General features: G+C 42.7%; 1 protein-coding gene across 2 annotated transcripts; it reads right to left on the reverse strand.

The window, feature by feature from the left end:
• Positions 1-6,092: 6,092 nt before the first annotated feature.
• On the reverse strand, positions 6,093-12,034 carry LOC130139420 (probable thiol methyltransferase 2). Of its 2 annotated transcripts, none has more exons than XM_056316362.1 (8): positions 11,877-12,034; positions 9,023-9,153; positions 8,838-8,924; positions 7,849-7,949; positions 7,652-7,751; positions 7,183-7,229; positions 6,961-7,039; positions 6,093-6,454 (listed from the first exon to the last, which is right to left on the reverse strand). In XM_056316362.1, the coding sequence occupies exons 1-8, from the start codon at positions 11,977-11,979 to the stop codon at positions 6,401-6,403; spliced, it is 702 nt and encodes a 233-aa protein (XP_056172337.1). In that variant the 5' UTR covers positions 11,980-12,034; the 3' UTR covers positions 6,093-6,400. The 2 variants fall into 2 exon arrangements, with proteins under 2 accessions (XP_056172337.1, XP_056172338.1); XM_056316363.1 differs by lacking the exon at positions 11,877-12,034 and adding an exon at positions 9,394-9,481.
• Between the last annotated feature and the right edge of the window lie 4,359 nt (positions 12,035-16,393).

Consider the following 16,393-nt stretch of genomic DNA (forward strand, 5'->3'; position numbering starts at 1 on the left):
TGGCGGTCTCAAGGGTCAATGTTGTTGAAGAAGGATCAAAACCCAACAAGAAGAGAAAAATGACTAGCAAGTCTGGAGAGGGATTCACCCAAGGCCTGAAGAAGTTCGTTGGCAAGTGCTTCAACTGTGGCAAGTCTGGACATCGAGCCAAAGACTGCAGAGCCAAGAAAAGACAGAAAACCCAGGCTAATGTGGTGGAAGAAATTTCCAATGGTGTTGATGATATCAATCTAACTGCCATGATATCCGAGTGTAATATGGTGGGAAATCCCAAGGAGTGGTGGATTGATACTGGAGCAACTCGTCATATTTGCGCCAATAAATCAATGTTCTCATCTTACATGCCTATGGAAGGTGATGAAAAACTCTACATGGGTAATTCATCGACCTCTAAGGTTGAAGGTGTTGGAAAGGTTGCTCTAAAGATGACATCTGGGAAAGTTGTGACACTAAATAATGTGCTACATGTGCCAGACATACGCAAGAATTTAGTGTCCGGATCTCTTCTTAGCAAGAATGGCTTCAAGTTGGTTTTTGTATCCGATAAGTTTGTACTCTCCAAGAATGAGATGTATGTAGGAAAGGGTTACCTCGGTGATGGTCTTTTCAAGTTAAATGTAATGATTTGTTGTACCCAATGTTGTTATGAATAAAGCTGTTTCTGCTTATGTGCTTGAGTCTCCTAATTTATGGCATGATAGATTAGGACACGTTAACTATAAGTCGATAAAGAAATTAATGAACATGGGATTATTGCCAAAATTCGAATGTTCTAGTGAGAAATGCCAAGTGTGTGTTGAATCTAAATTTTCTAAGCCTCCTTTTCATTCTGTAGACAATAGAGTCTCAGAACCTTTAGATTTAATACACACAGATATATGCGATATGAAATCAATACCGTCAAGAGGTGGTAATAAGTATTTTATCACATTTATAGATGACTGCTCGAGGTATTGTTATGTTTATTTGCTTAGTAGCAAAGATGAGGCTGTGAATGCTTTTAGAATTTATAAGTCCGAAGTTGAAACTCAGTTGAATAAGAAAGTTAAAATGATAAGAAGTGACAGAGGAGGTGAATATGAATTTCCTTTTGAGGAAATTTGTACTGAGTTTGGTATCGTTCACCAAATGACTCCTCCTTATACGCCGCAATCTAATGGAGTGGCAGAAAGGAAAAACCGGTCTTTAAAGGAAACAATGAATGCATTGTTGAATAGTTCCGGTTTACCACAGAATTTGTGGGGGGAAGCTGTTTTGACGGCGAATTTTATTTTAAATCGAGTGCCCCACAGAAAAACACAACAAACTCCCTATGAGAAATGGAAAGGCAGAATGCCTAACTTGAATTATCTCAAAGTGTGGGGGGTGTTTGGCTAAGGTTGCGGTTCCTAAGCCTAAAAAGGTTAAGATAGGACCAAAGACTGTTGATTGTGTTTTTATCGGATATGCTCAGAATAGCAATGCATATCGTTTTCTTGTTCACAAGTCAGAGATCCCAGATATACATGTTAATACGATAATTGAATCAAGGGACGCTTCGTTCTTTGAAAATATATTTCCGTATAACATAGTATATGAGCCAATTGATAATAATAAGAGGTCTCGAGATACTATATCTAGAAATGATCCAATTGAGGATGAACCTAGACGTAGTAAAAGACAAAGGACTTCCACGTCTTTTGGACCTGATTTCTTAACGTATCTGTTAGAGAATGAGCCTCGGACATTCAAAGAAGCTGTGACTTCGCCAGAAGCCCCGTTCTGGAAAGAAGCTATCAATAGTGAAGTTGAATCCATCTTGTCAAACCATACATGGGAATTGGTTGACCTTCCTCCTGGTAATAAACCACTACAGTGTAAGTGGATTTTCAAGAGGAAAAATGAAAGCGGATGGTGCTATTGATAAATATAAGGCTAGGCTTGTAGTAAAAGGATACAAGCAACGAGAAGGTCTTGATTATTTTGATACTTATTCACCTGTTACTAGAATTACATCCATAAGGATGCTAATTGCCATAGCAGCGGTGTATAAGCTTGAAATCCATCAAATGGATGTTAAGACGGCCTTCTTAAACGGGGATTTGGAAGAAGAAATATATTTGGAACAACCCGAAGGGTTCATTGTTCCAAGTCAAGAGAAGAAAGTATGTCGGCTTATCAAGTCACTCTATGGATTGAAACAAGCACCGAAACAATGGCATGCTAAATTCGACCAAGTCATGTTGTCGAATGGTTTCAAGATCAATGAGTGTGATAAATGTGTATATGTTAAGAACACTCATAATGGTTTTGCCATTTTGTGCTTATATGTAGATGACATGCTTATAATGGGCAGCGATAGTGAGGTTGTTAAGGCGACCAAACGCATGCTCACAAGTAAATTTGATATGAAAGATATGGGGGTTGCAGATGTTATTTTAGGAGTTAAAATCCATAAAACATATGGAGGATTAACTCTATCACAATCCCATTATATTGAGACGATTCTTGGAAAGTGCAAGAATCTAGATATTGTACTCGGTAAAGACTCCTATAGATGTTAATTTACATCTTTCGAAGAATACTTGGTGAAAGTAAGGCTCAAAATGAGTATGCTAGTATACTAGGCGAGTTTAATGTATGTCATGAAGCTGTACTAGGCCGGACATAGCTTGTGCGGTTAGCAAGCTAAGTCGATTTACTGATTAGTCCAAATGAAAATCATTGGAAAGCAATGAAACGTTTATTGGGCTACTTAAAGCATACTCAAGATTATGCTTTGCATTACACAGAATATCCAGCGGTACTTGAAGGATACTGTGATGCAAATTGGATAACCGGCACTAAAGACACAAAATCGACAAGTGGATATGTATTCACACTTGGGGGAGCGGCAGTGTCTTGGAAATCATCCAAACAAACTTGTATTGCTAGATCCACTATGGAATCAGAATTTATTGCTTTGGATAAAGCCGGTGAAGAAGCAGAGTGGCTTCGAAATTTCTTGGAAGATATTCCTAATTGGCCTAAACCAGTGCCTGCTGTATGTATACATTGTGACAGTCAAGCGGCAATAGGAAGAGCAAGGAATGTCATGTATAACGGTAAGTCTCGACACATACGTCGAAGACATGACACAGTAAGACAACTTCTCTCTAGTGGAATTATCACCATTGACTATGTGAAGTCAAAAGATAATATTGCGGATCCATTGACAAAAGGCCTAACTGGAGAGATGGTTGCAAAAACATCAAGGGGAATGGGTTTAAGGCCTATAAACAAGTCATCATAGCGGAAACCCTACCTAGTTGACTGGAGATCCCAAGATCTAGGTTCAAAGGGACAACTAAGTTATGAAGACAGTGTAGAGTACTGTTAAATTTTTACTCATTCCCGGATGAAGACAGTACTAATATGTGAAGGTTAAGCAAAAGCTTTTAATGATTCTGAATTGAGTATGTGATATACTATATGTTCAGAAATCACCTATGTGAGTGTGAAGTGAGGGCCGCTTCTGTGAGAATTGAAAAGGCCGAATTCTCTAAAACACTCATGAGACCAGGCGGTGTTCATGGCCAAAACGAACACAACAGTGAGAACCAATTTTGTTCGAGAAACAGTTGTGTGATTTCTATTGTCTAGGCTTACACCAAAGGTCGACAGTTCAAAGACATCAAGTCTACTGATTGACTGAGTAAATCCGATAGGTTTCACTAAGGAAAGTTCAAGGTCTCAGACTACTTATCCTGATGCAACGTTTTCTCATGGAATAATCGCACATTGCATCTCATGCATACACAAAGAGTCATGATATCTGAACTTCTCATTCATGTGGGGGATTGTTGGGATTTTGGAACCAAAATCCCATAGAATTGAATGAGAAGTGTGTGGGTGAAAGTGTCCCACATAGGGTAGAAGAGAGATGGGAGATGGGTTCAAATAGTTGAGCCTCACAAATGGGTTTGGGCCCCAAGGGGTACCCCACTTTTGTGGAAGAGAGAGGACCTACGTCAAGCTAGGTCGGTCCACCTCCCGCGCGCGCGCCGCCGCCGCCGTCCGTCCGGCCGGCTCGGCTCGGTTCGGTTCCGGGTCCACTCTCTATCGGTTTTTTATTTTTTTCGAACAGACACGTTGTTTAGAATTTATTTATTTATTTATTTATTTTTGGACAAAAAAAAAAACATGTTTGTTCGTGAGGTTCGGTTCGCCCGAACAGAAAATCGAAGCCCTTCTCGCGACTGTTCATGAACCGAACCGGTTCAAGCGAACCTTCGCTACTATTCACGAAAACTCGCGACTCTTCATTTTTCGTCACTTGAATAAGACCGAACAGTTTAGTTCGGAATAGAAATATCACTTCGTGGCATTCATTTTTCCTAGACGCACTCTACGCATATTCACTTCATCATTGTCATTTGGTGCGATTGTTCTGCAAAATTGCGTTCGTTGGAGTCCTCCGAATACGTACCGCTTCGGAGGAACGAGATCCGTTCTATCCTGGGAGACGATTGTCCAATATCCTCGGGTACTGATTGAGGGGCCAAATTCGTCTTAAGGACACGACGTTAATTCGTTGGGCTCGGATCAACATTCTGCTTATTTGGTTGTACTGCTTTCAGGTCAGTTTTCCTAACGCTTGATTTTAATTTCTGATATATACGAACTTAGTCGAACAACATCAGCTCCAGACACGGAGGCCGGCTCGGATGCACGGCCGAGCGCGGCGGCACACGGAAGATCCCTGCTCCGCCGCCACTCGCGACGAACTCCGGCATTGGATGGAGATCCTCCCTGGCGGGGGCGTCGCCGGCAGCCGCCTTGTGGGAAGCGTAATCAGAGTCGTCACAGCTGGCGGAGGCGGTGGAGGAGTAAGGGAAGAAGTCGTCGGCGTCGTCATCGGAGGAGGAGCGATTGGTGTAGAACTGGTCGATGCTGGAAGGGATGCGGTCGTCGTCGAGGCTGTGCTTGCGGATCTGGTGGCGCTTCTTGTGGGAGGAGGAGGGGGTGCGGAGCTGCTGGCTGTAGGAGTGGATCTTGCGCGGCGGAGGGACGGAGCTCAGGGAAGCGATCGCGTCCCTGTCGTCGTCTTCCATTCTCTCGCCCTCCATTTCATGTGATTTTTTTCCGCAGAGGGATTCGGTTGCGCTGATAGAAGAGAGACAGAGAGAGAGAGAGACAGAGAGAGAGGTGGAGATCAGAGAAAGTTTCAGAGAGAGAGAGAGAGAGAGAGAGAGAGAGAGAGAGAGAGAGAGAGAGAGAGAGGAGAGAGAGAAGCGAAGGATGGGAATGGGAGTGAAGAGCGAGAAGAGAGGCGAGGTTGATGGAAGCGAAGGGACAAGAATGAAGACGAAGCAGAGGGAGCGAGACAGAGAGAGAGAGAGAGAGAGAGAGAGAGAGAGAGAGAGACAGAAACAGACAGTTTCAAGTTCGTTGGTAGTTGTCGTGGCCACACACGTGTGACGTCGCTCGTGTGGCTTTTCCCGCGGAAATTTGTCAAAATGACAATGCCAGTTCAATACCTCTCCCTTCACTTCCCCAGGACAGGACTCGCGCACATCGTGCTGGAAATTTCCGCGAGGTGGTTCACCGAAATGAGAAAAATAAGGGGAAAATTTCACAAAGTCAATTCGATTGTCAAGCATGGAAAAAAGAAAAAAAAAACAGTCAGCTATCCGAGGTTCAAATCCTGGATAACTCGAGCCTCCTATCCTGAAAATTACTGATCGGCGATGTCATGAGATCATCGCCTTATGAGATTACCCCGAATCTCTAAAAGGTCCCAAAATATGACAATCGTAACAGCAGGAGATTACCCGGAATCTCTAAAAGGTCCGAAAATATGACAATCGTAACAGCAGAAAGTCAATCGTCCAACTCCTTTCAATTTCGACGGGCATATCTTTCTCTCTCCGCATAGCATGATATAAGACATTGACTGATTAGGATGAGCATTTGGCAGCTTGAACAATGGCTTCAACAATAAAACCTTGCTCGATGCTGTTGTTGGGAATCGGTAAAAACTTCAAACTTACGTGAACAATTGCATTGATGGAATTTGTGGTGGTAGGTAGAACTGTAAAAGTTTCGAAGTTAGAGGATGCAATCAGGTCTTGCTCCTCCTTTTTAATCAAACTTTGGAAAGTGCTTTTCTTACTCAACAACAAGCTCACACCCTTCTAGCAAAAAAAAAAACACAAGCTCACACCCGAGCACCCAGCTCATTTTTCAAGCTGAATCAGTCAGCATGCTCGGTAATCAAGTCCAGAGTATTTGTACATATAGAAGTACCAAAAACCATAAAGACTGAAGGAGAAATGAGGGGAAAGAGGGAAAGCAAATTGCCTCCCAACTTTTACTTCTTGCTTGTAGTTTCTCCGATTGATGTACGATGAGATTGGAGGATTGAGAATGTTGCAAGATATCACACCGTGGAGTTCTTTATTATCTTCTTCCACCTTCCAATCTTTTCCTTTCCCTGGAAAACAGAAAAGTCATGTTAGAGCCCTTTTATATATGAGCGCGCATCCTGACACACGTAATGAGACAGCAACCTTTTCACTCTTCTGTATGCAACAGGAAAAGAAGTGTTGCATACACTGCCGACAAATCTTTGCATTTAACAGTTTCGGTAAAGCTTCATCAACTAATCAAAGTCTAGACGATAAACCAGCGAGAAAGGATATCACCACCAACAACGCTACTACACTGCTTGTCCCACCTTGAACAGCTTAACGAGATCGACCCAGCCTATTTGGAGACTAGAGTTCTCAAATAGCGGTGTAGAGTTTTTGTCCCTATTCGTCTTTGGTATGCCTTTTCAATATGAACTTTTCCAATTCTATCAAGTATCAATCAAGTGAATCGACTTAGAATGTCTCACAACATTACAAAGGCAGGAACACAATAAATACCAAAGGTTCATCTAATAGAATCAACAACCATAAGTTCATGTCAAGAATAGAAGCAACCATCTAGACATACCTTGCGGGGTCCAACAGCCAGTTCATTATCCATAATGGAGATAGCCTTGAAGCCCAAGGGACACAATACCTCCTCATAACTGTACAAATACAAGTTAGCCTATTTTGCAGCCATAAAGCTAATGGCATGGCATTTGCTATTAGCTTATATTACGCAGCATTCTGCTCCTGACGCACTTATAAACTACACTGGTATCTAGACCACTGAAAAATGAGTGCTTACTCTGATATTGATACTTTATAAGGAGGTCCATCAATGAGATCACCGATCTGCACAACCAACCAAGAACCATAAGATACATACATATAGCCTGACATACACTTCAACAATCAATTATATCCATTGGATTTTCCAAGACCTATCATGGAGCATCCTACAATCAGTAGAAAACTAGAGATTAATATCAGAAACCTTGTCAATTATAGAAAAAGCTGAAAACTTCTTTCTATGAGAGAAGGAAAAGAAAAGAGAGGAAAAAGGCGACAAAGACAAGAAACAAGCAAAGTGAAATGTCCTATTATTCTTTCACATCCTTCAGCCGTCATAAGAATGTGAACCTTAATAGCATTCGCCAATTTCCCAAGTCCATTCAGAGACTGATTTACAGAGTCAAAGTATTTCTGTTCGATTGCGAAAAGAAGCATCGATAGAAAGGAAAAAGAAAAGCATATTAGACAGTTAAAATTAGAACCGGAAACATCAGGGTGATGAGCTCGCCATCTGGTCCCAATAATTCACTCATTCGCTCTGCCCATGCTGCTCTTATTTCTGGCTCAATTGCACAAAAGAACCTGCTCGTTGGGGGGAAAGGAAAAATTTGATCACCATTGATTTCCTCACAGAAATGGAAGAAGATGAAAAGAACACAAATGGCTTAATTTGACTTACGTATAATCAAAAATAAGATCAAAGAGCTCTGTTGGATTCCAAGTGAAGAAATCCTCCTTCAGGAAGATGAAATGATTTGCATTTGGTGATGAAGAGAATAGCTGCCTCATGCATAAGATGTTGAATGAGACTTTGGAAAAGAGAATCAGCTAAACAAACATCTCACTACGGAACACGAACTCAAGTACCAGACCACATCAGCCTTTTTAAGCGCATGAAACACACTAACTGGAGAGAAAAACCATACAAAGCATGTTCTGGCACGAGAGCTTCACTTTGGAATTTAAAGGCATCCTTCACCAATCTCAAGAATAAAATAGAAGTTAGCATGCTATATGATTGCCTAATTAATGAACCAACCGAGCACAAAAGAGCTAATCCGCTATTATAAATGGATAATACAATAAACTAAATGGTACTCTGGTACCAAATCTTATGTGAAAACATAGAAGAGATATCCTCCACTCAAATGGCTCTCTGTTAATGTCTATCTACAGGTAAAGTGACATCACTAGCAAGCAGCAAAGCGACGATCTCTTGGTTCTTAGCATGTCACGGTAGTCTAACAGTCATAATTATGTGACAAAATTATGCAGCTGACATGCCCCGTGATACTAAAGAAGGAAATGCGTCATTTCTAGTCCCTAGCATTTTTCGTTGATAGCAGCCACAGAAATTTATAGTCCCACAAGGGCAACTTGGAGCAAAAGGAAAAGGAAGGTGTCATATCATCACCTTCATGGGATACTGAAATGAGTTGCTACATACAGGAAAGCAGAGGAAAACACAGTACATACTTATAATCAAAGAAATTGTGCTTGGATAACTTCTACCACTTCAAATTATTTTGGATTGGCACGTTGTCAGCTGTTGCGGAGCCTGTATGTGCTATATACAGAAGAAGAGATAATCCACCCCCAGAGAAAGCAAGTATGCAACGCCCAGTCATCAGCATGATGCATAAATTCAAGCCCAAGAAGTGTTATTACCTGTATTGCTCTCTTTATGGCACCTTCTGATATGTCTATTCCCACAACATAGCGTTCGGGACAGGCAACAGATGCCACATCATAGCCCTGTCACATGCAGGGAACTTCGTGAGGGCCAAAAACAGCAGTATTTGCTTTGGATCTCAAAGGTAAGCTCAAATAATGGAAGAGATGGTACCACTTACAGAGCCACATCCTGGAACAAGAGCCCTGCCTTTTGGAAGAGCACCCATCTGGTGAAGCTGCTGAAGTATTGGGGTCGGTTGTCCTAAATCCCAGGGGGTCAACCCTTGCTCCCAGCACTTCTTCCAACCATCTAGTAAGAAGCCAGGGACTCGAGTTATTATAGTACCATACCGATTGTAATTCGCAAGTTTGACAGCCCAACATAACCCTCTAGCGCCCACCACCCCGCATAGACATAGGCGTACGAAGCAACAAAACGGCGGCTTCAACTCGGCCGACCCAACACAGTCAACGCGCGGAAGAAGCAGAATCACCGGAAGAAACGAAGCAAACGCGCGCACGGAAATCGAGAGAGAGCTCCGAGGAGTACCGGCCGACTCTCCGTGGACGAGTTGCTTGATCCGATCGACGTGGGTGGCGAGCTTGGACTTGGAGGCGGCGGCGACGCCGTCGCCCCCCCCCCCGCCGCTCGCGGCCATCCCCCGGGTGGCGCCGCCGGCGCCGGCGGAGGCGGCCTCCTCCGCCCTCGCGCTCGCGGCGGAGGCCGCTGTACGGAGACGGCGGAAACGGAATCGCCCGCCGCAGAGCTCGGATCGACGGCGCCACAACGGAAGCTCGGGTCGGGTATTAAGCCCGAAATTCTTTTTACCCGAGCCCGTTCGCGATTTTGAACAATATTAATTATTTATTTGGACTCTCTTAGTAGGTCCCTCGTCCATGTAAGATAACTTTTCTCTTGACTCATATTACTTTTACGAGCGAGGCTCGGCGGTCGGCCAAAAGGCAGAAGAAAGTTAAAAGAATTAAAAGAAAATTAGAAGAATTGTTTCAAAAATCGACAAAAATGTATTAAATTTTATAAAGAATTATCCCCGTCAACGTCAGCGGCATTACGTAGATCGGTCGATGTTTACATCAATAATATCCTATTAAAATTGACTGAAAGAACTGAATTGATGTAAAATAAAAAGATTTAAAACTTAATTATTATAAAAAAAATTTAAGATTAAATTCATATTAATATAAAATATTTAAGATTTTTTTGATATATTTTTCTATAAATAAAGGGGTATGGTGGAACTTCCTCGCAAGCCGGGAAGAAGGGGAGATTTGATGGGCTAAGTCCGCGTCATGGGACCAGCGCATCATAAACTTAATTAAAAAAAACGGCAAAAAGAAAGAAAAAAGGGTTTGAACGTTAAGAGAGAGAGAGAGTATGTTCGCTAAAGAAACGAAAAAAGAAATAGATGCAGACAGGGAGAGTGCACCTTTAAAGAGGAGAGGCGATCAGATTCAACCATAAAAATCCTGTCGAATTGGTTGAAATTTTAGTAAGTTGTTCGTGAGATCGAGATATGCAAGTTGATCGTTTCTGTTTGTTGAAGTCCTTCTCCAAATTGTCTCCAATTTTTACCTTTAAAGAGGAGAGGCGATCAAATTCAACCATAAAAACCTTGTCGAATTGATTGGAATTTTAGTAAGTTGTTCGTGAGATCGAGATCTGCAAGTTGATTGTTTCTGTTTGTTGAAGTCCTTCTCCAAATTGTCTCCAATTTTTACCTTTAAAGAGGAGAGGCGATCAGATTCAACCATAAAAACCTTGTCGAATTGGTTGAAATTTTAATAAGTTGTTCGTGAGATCGAGATATGCAAGTTGATCGTTTCTGTTCGTTGAAGTCTTTCTCCAAATTGTCTCCAATTTTTACCTTTAAAGAGGAGAGGCGATCAGATTCAACCATAAAAACCTTGTCGAATTGGTTGGAATTTAGTAAGTTGTTCGTGAGATCGAGATCTACAAGTTGATTGTTTCTGTTTGTTGAAGTCCTTCTCCAAATTGTCTCCAATTTTTCTGGCCGTACCTAGATCTTCTTGCTTCTTTGTATTAATCTACCTTTGTGGTGATGAAATACTGTTGTGTTGTTGATGTGTTGTGTATCAACTCAATCCGATAAGGGCGGGGACTATTTATCGAGACCAGAGGATTCGAACAAGGAGCGACTCTTAACAGGTTTTTAGAATAGTGATGGAAATGAGAATAAATTGAATTGCGCACCGAACAAAGGGAGGGCATTCTTGGGATATACATATGAAATTGGAATTAACTCACAAGATGCGCCTTTTGATAAAACGACAACACTTAGAATTTAAATTTCAATATTAACTGTGCTCAAGTGAGAGCACTACTAGAATGAGTGACCCTCTTGGAAAAGTATCCACCAATACGTCAAAGGACAAAGCCATGAGTCTCGCCATACGACGGGTTAAAGCGAACAATACCTCGAGAGAGTTAATATAAAGGTGTCACAACATGACATTAAAGCGGGCCTTCTCCAATAGGTGTGTGGTTTGGGGATGAAAAGCTTATGGGTTTTGTAAAGACCCGATCTGACAAAGATTAGGAGTGTTCGCTGAGGTCGAAATACCGTTCCAGCGGTTGCTGGCAGGCTTTCATGAAAATTTCTAATTCTTTTGAGTTAAATGAGAATTAGCCCTTCACCGTTTAGGACACCATAATTGTCACTACATAGCGATAACTTCCCGACACACAAATTCTAAAAAAAAAAAAATATATATATATGGGTCGAGTACCGACGTTCGTTGGTCCAAGTGGTAAGGAGCCTGCCTAGGTTCCCTTAAGCAAGGTCTCGAGTTCGAGCCTTTGTGTATGGAGCAAACGGCGCTGGGAGAGCCACCCCCTTGCGGGTCCGACAGTGCTCAATTCCGGATTTAGTCGGGAATACCACGGATACCGGAAGGTCATAGACAAAAAAAAAAGGAAAAGAAAAGAAGAACAGAGGGGTGACTCGTACCAAAGGTTTTTACACAACCGGAGAGCAAAGGGGATTAACGTACCTTCACGGAAGCTGTGGATCAGCTCTTGGAAGGCTGACAAATTCGGATATATCGGTGTCGCCTCGGTCTGCTTTGTTTCTCCTTGCACTTGTTCGGTCGCCATCTTTTGGAACCCGCTACGAACACACAAGGAAATGCCTGTGAATGTGGGATGTGAATGCCGAAGGGCCGACGTACATATAAACAGACTTGAGCGAGAGGGGGGTCCCTTGATGAGCCAAAATTCATGGACCATGTTGCCCCGCGGTCTTACGAATTGTATAATGGCATTGCCCGTGGTATTACGAATTGTGTAACGTTATGGTTAGACTTATATGTTGAGAGGTGTACGAAGGAAGAGGGGACCGCTTGGTGAGCGATTACGAATTGTGTAATGGTATGGTTAGACTTATATGTTGAGAGGCGTACGAAGGAAGAGGGGACCGCTTGATGAGCGAGCCAAAATTCAGGGACCGTATCGCCCGTGGTGCTACGAATTGTATATAATCGTATAGTTGGACAGTGGACTAATATGTTGGGAGGCGTACATAGGAGTGTCGCGTGGTTGACAGCGACCCAATCCACTTGCCGACAACGACGCTCCATCCACTTCCGAATTCTTGATTAGGAATTGGACGGATAGGACCACTCGGATCACATTGTCGGACCGGACAGGACTACTTCGGATTAGGAATCGGATGGACAGGACCACTCCAATCAGAGCGCCTCCTTTTTTTTTTTTTTAAAGCAAACCCTAATTAGTAAAATATATTTTTTTGTTTAACTGTTGGGACTCCTACTTGCAAGGAACAGAAGAACAAAAGAAGAAGAAGAAATCGCCAGTTCCACAAAAAATTGTGAACCAATCTTGCCCAGTCCGGTTCCGGGGAGGGAACCGATCACACCTAGGATGTAATAATTCCACACCGTCCAGATTATGCTCGATTCGTCGTTCGAGCAAATGAAGAATGGCTGCATTGAAACATTGGCTGATATAACTCAGAGACATGTCGACATTCCGTAAGGAGCCAGAATTCAAGGACTGTTTGTCGATTTTCGAACACGAGAAACACGGGAACGAAGGCAACTTGCGATATTTAGAGCGCCCCCTTGGATCATCACCACAAACACAGCTATCCAACCGAAAATCTTCATTGGAATCATCTTCTCTGTTAGCCTATGTTGATGTTCATGTGCTGTGGCTATCTGATCCGGAAATGGTCTGCGTCTTGTAATGGTCCCGGAAGTACAACCGGTCCCTTTTCAGCACTAATGCACCAGAAAATCGTCCGTCGAGCTCACGTAGAAACAAGAAATGTTCAGAAGAAATGCTTCGTCGAAATTTCGTGCCCCGTGGAATAATTTCATCCGAGATCGAGTCGAGTCCAGAAGACCACGTTCAGGTGAGATAAAGAGTCCTATCTGCGGGCTGTTCTCGTGCTAACAAATTTCTCTTTTCTGGAGATTATGCTCGTCGTTGTCGCGAAACTGGAGCAATGTTATCACACAGCGGACGATGAAGGTTGCCGAGACGCATGATTTGAGCGCACGGGAATCGACATCGGCTGTTCCGGCAGCTGAGTTTTTTTGGTCCTAACAATGCAACGAGTGTTAGAGCTAGTATGCTCGCGTCTCGTCTGCAGTTCCAATACAGTTTCGATTCTTGCATTATATGATCGAGCGACCCTTACATCGCTTTTGATTTATGAAACTTGGGTTGTGACTCGGATGTGGAACCAGATCGACGAGGCGGAATTCAAGTAAGGCGGCCGCGAATGAATCTGAGATGGGAGCAGACATTGAAGCACGAGAAAGAAATCGAACCGGCACGTACATCCGACGAAACCGGGGAGAGCGGCGACCGATCGAGCCTTATGTTATCCGTTTTCGCTTTTCTCCATGCGATGTGTACGCATGATGAGATCGCGGTCCGTGAAAGCGCATCTCTTCGCACATTGAGTCCGGGAAGTCGATGCTTTCTTCAAGCAGTCGAACAGGATATAAAAAAAAAAAAGCGATTGCAGCGTCGGCGAAGGTCGCGAAATGAAAGACGTAGCTCCGGTCGGGAATGTACGGCGGTCGCTTCTGTGCGGAGTGTCGAATATATAAATTCAATCCTATCAAGGATGCAAGAAAAGTAATGGAAATTCGCATAACACAAGAATTTACGTGGTTCAGCAAGGGAGATGTTCCGCCTATCTACGTCCACGGGGAGAAGAGATCCGTTTCACTAATAACGTAGAAAAGTGTACAGCCACTCTTTCTCACCCCCTGCCTCTTTTCTAGAGACCCGATTCGCCCTAAAATATATAGCGAAACCCTACATGGCACAAATTACAAAATTGTCCACATAGCCTAAAATATTTAACTTTCCCATAGAGATCCTTCTATGACTAAACATAAAACGCCTCTGGCGGCCCGGGACCCCCGTGCTGTGACTGAACATAAAACACCTCTGGCGGCCCGGGACCCCCGTGCTGTCCAGTCGTCAGGGGGCCTTTCGGAATCGCCTCAGGATCTCTTGGATAACAGAATACAAGACATCAACCTCAACATAGAGCACCTCGTAAATGAAACCGAGTTTGGCCGATGCTAAACTCAACGCATCCTCCGTAGATCCCTTGCGAAAATTTGAATTCTGCAATGAGCTCGTGATTTAACCATAGAGGCAGGAAACCTATCTTTCTAGCTAACGTTCTTTGGACAATCGATTAAATGACACTTTTGAATAGTTAAAAAGATTATTTTCTCTCAATATTACAATAAAGTAATAATCAATTTAATATAAAATGTCGTCATATAATTACGATAATTAAGGATGTTTCTAGCCGTTTTCTTTGTATGTTATATATAAATGCATGATATCAATTAAGAATCACATCTTCATTTTGTTCAAAAAAGGAAAAATTTACATGAAATAGGATACAATTATCGACCAAATAAACCAACAATTATCGATCAAGTATGGAAACTGTTTAAATGTCTAAATCGAAGACTTAAGCTGATCGGTGGAGGGAGACTACATGAATATAAGGCATATTGAAACCTCACAAACAAGCAATGTGGGATGTTAAGGCTTTCTTCCTAGTGCAAACTAGATTAAGAAGGAGACGTGGAAATGACAATCGGGGAGCCTCACAAGGAGTAAATCTACAGAATTTGATACTAATATAATGTTAGAAAGGACCTAAAGGCTTAAACTGGTACAGGAGGACCACGTGAATATAACATCATGGGACCCCCATAGACAAGTGACGTGGGATATTTTCGTACAAACAACTAACTTGAATTGCCATAGATACGCCACATGCACAATATGGATAATAACCGAGAAAATGAATATTCACCATCGTCCAGATGCTGCATAACTACAGTGTCAACCTTTATGAGCGACCACTTTGGCCCGGAAATTAATCAAGCACATCCAAAACTGAACTGGAAAATCGCGAGGCCAAAAGAATATATAGGGTGACCATTACGCTCTCTCTGTCTTGATTGCAAGGGGGGTTGGGCAGATATCCGAGTGAACTCCTAATGTCCTATATTGGCTAGTGAAATGTGAATATCAAGCACGGAGTCAGAACCAAAGAGCACATTATTAATTGGCAAGTTTTCTCTAGGCCAAACTAAAAGCATGCAAAACCAAGACAACAAGCAGTGCCACAAAGAACAAGTACGCTGGTCGAATCATTCAATCACACTCTCTTACCATAAGAAGTCATGACCATGGAAAGCACTGGACCGCGATGCGCCTGCCACGACAAGCCTTCCTTGAAAGGAGCATCCTGCTCAAATGGCTGGTCCATCTTCCAGGATCTGATCTTCCCATCCTTATGACCAGTCCACACCAGCCTATTCCCAGAATCAACTATCAAACACATTGTGTGAAGAGCGAAGTGCAGGATGGGAATGGGAGTGAAGAGCGAGAAGAGAGGCGAGGTTGATGGAAGCGAAGGGACAATAATGAAGACGAAGCAGAGAGAGAGAGAGAGAGAGAGAGAGAGAGAGAGAGAGAGAGAGGGAGGGACAGAAACAGACAGTTTCAAGTTCGTTGGTAGTTGTCGTGGCCACACGTGTGACGTCACTCGTGTGGCTTTTCCCGTGAAAATTTGTCAAAATGACAATGCCAGTTCAATATCTCTCCATTCACTTCCCCAAGACAGGACTCGCGCACATCCTGCTGGAAATTTCCGCGAGGTAGTTCACCGAAATGAGAAAAATAAGGGGAAAATTTCACAAAGTCAATTCGATTGTCAAACATGGAAAAAAGAAAGAAAAAAAAAAGTCAGCTATCTGAGGTTCAAATCCCGGACAGCCTCCTATCCTGAAAATTACTGATTGGCGATATCATGAGATCATCGCCTTATGAGATTACCCGGAATCTCTAAAAGGTCCGAAGATATGACAATTGTAACAGCAGAAAGTCAATCGTCCATCTCCTTTCAATTTTGACGGGCATATCTTTCTCTCTCAACATTGCATGATATAAGATATTGACTAATTAGGATGAGCATTTGGCAGCTTGAACAACGGGTTCA

This window comes from Syzygium oleosum, unplaced genomic scaffold (genome assembly GCF_021117445.2).
Source record: "Syzygium oleosum isolate NSW1041296 unplaced genomic scaffold, Sole_v2.1 Sole_v2.12, whole genome shotgun sequence".
In the NCBI taxonomy this organism is placed as follows: domain Eukaryota; kingdom Viridiplantae; phylum Streptophyta; class Magnoliopsida; order Myrtales; family Myrtaceae; genus Syzygium; species Syzygium oleosum.